This window comes from Aplysia californica, unplaced genomic scaffold, assembly GCF_000002075.1.
Source record: "Aplysia californica isolate F4 #8 unplaced genomic scaffold, AplCal3.0 scaffold00424, whole genome shotgun sequence".
In the NCBI taxonomy this organism is placed as follows: domain Eukaryota; kingdom Metazoa; phylum Mollusca; class Gastropoda; order Aplysiida; family Aplysiidae; genus Aplysia; species Aplysia californica.
Window position 1 is genome coordinate 636,688 of NW_004797694.1, and position 1,348 is coordinate 638,035.

The 1,348-nt window shown below is 43.2% G+C and overlaps 1 protein-coding gene across 1 annotated transcript in view; it reads right to left on the minus strand.

Annotated features, from left to right (window-relative positions):
• Window positions 1-382: 382 nt before the first annotated feature.
• The window catches only part of LOC118478216 (prickle planar cell polarity protein 3-like), a gene marked incomplete at its 5' end in the record, with an annotated part of 44,872 nt that continues 43,906 nt past the window's right edge, over window positions 383-1,348 (minus strand). The window contains 1 exon segment of the mRNA XM_035971372.1: window positions 383-420. Within this exon segment, the coding sequence (XP_035827265.1) occupies window positions 383-420 (38 nt within the window).

Genomic DNA, 1,348 nt, shown 5'->3' on the forward strand with positions numbered 1-1,348 from the left:
CATTAAACATTTTCAGTTTGGTAGGAATTAATTTAGAAGTTTGCCCGGGTTGCAGCCGAAGCCGACGTTCTTATCAATTTTTTACTACCAAGGGATCTTTAACGTGCGCAACTGTCACACTGGACCTCTTCTCGGCAGTCCAGCATGATACCACCTGAGCTAACAATGCACCCCCAACACACACCGCTCAAAACTTTTTCTAACAACTAATACAATCACAGAGGGAGTTATCTGCCCCCTAATCGAATTCAACTGAGTACCCAAACAACACGATTGAGCAAACGAAGCGCCCACTCAGAAAAGAAAAGAAAAACGTTCGAAGAATTCAGACATCTGCCATTAGGCACAGCATTCTGCAACATGGTGAGATATCGGACGAGTGTCAACACACCTTTACATACGCTGCCATGCTCTCAAAAACTGAAATACCAAAACAAAAAAAGGGAGAGAAAAAAAGACACAAAAAGCTGACGTTCTTACCTCATTTGGTTAACACACAAGGGACAATTTTCCAAGATTTTTTTTTACTTTGAAAAGGTGTTCTAATATCCCTAAAACTCCCACGGTCGCACGTGAAGAAAAAAGGATTACTCACTCACTACTCACTCACTTGCTCACTCGGGCTAAGCTCGCTTGGAAACGTTGAGAAAAAAAAGAGGTTTAAAAAATAGACGACACCCATGCACGTGAAGCCTACCCGTACATTCCCATTTGTATCCCTCGACGTTCTTTTTTAAATGGTTTTATATCGGTTTAATTGTGTTTTTATGATGCATAAAGCACTACAGAATGAAGCAGCAGAGGGAGGTAAATCTTGCTGAACCCGAGGAGGCAGTAACAGCAAAAGTACACTTGCTTGTGAAAGGTGAAATTGATCCCTTTTAAGCACAAGAAGGCTATCCCGAAAAATAGTTTTGAGAAAATAGTTTTTACCCCTTGTTCAGTTTCTTTAAAAGACAAGGAGAGTTTTCTCTACGACCAAACAAATATATACGCACCAAAGAAACCAAACTTCTCCTATAGGTAGGGCAATGCCCACCTTTGGTGTAGGTCAAGATTTCTAGACACCCCCGAAATCTGGGTTAGCCCGCTTGTTCTTAAAAGCGACCAATGTTAATAGAATGTTCACCATAACGCGTTAGACAAACCGGCCTCTGTGATGTAGCAGTTATAGGCGCTTTACAGTCGCACGTATGAGACCCGAGTTCAATTCCCGAGTGGGCAGAAAGTTTGGTCGAGTATCTCAGTCTTTCTGCAGCGATGCTGTATCCCTCTCAGCCCGGCTAGGCTCTAGAAGGCAGGCAGGCAGGCAGGCAGGCAGGGTCGGAAGCTCTCTTCCTAAATTGTG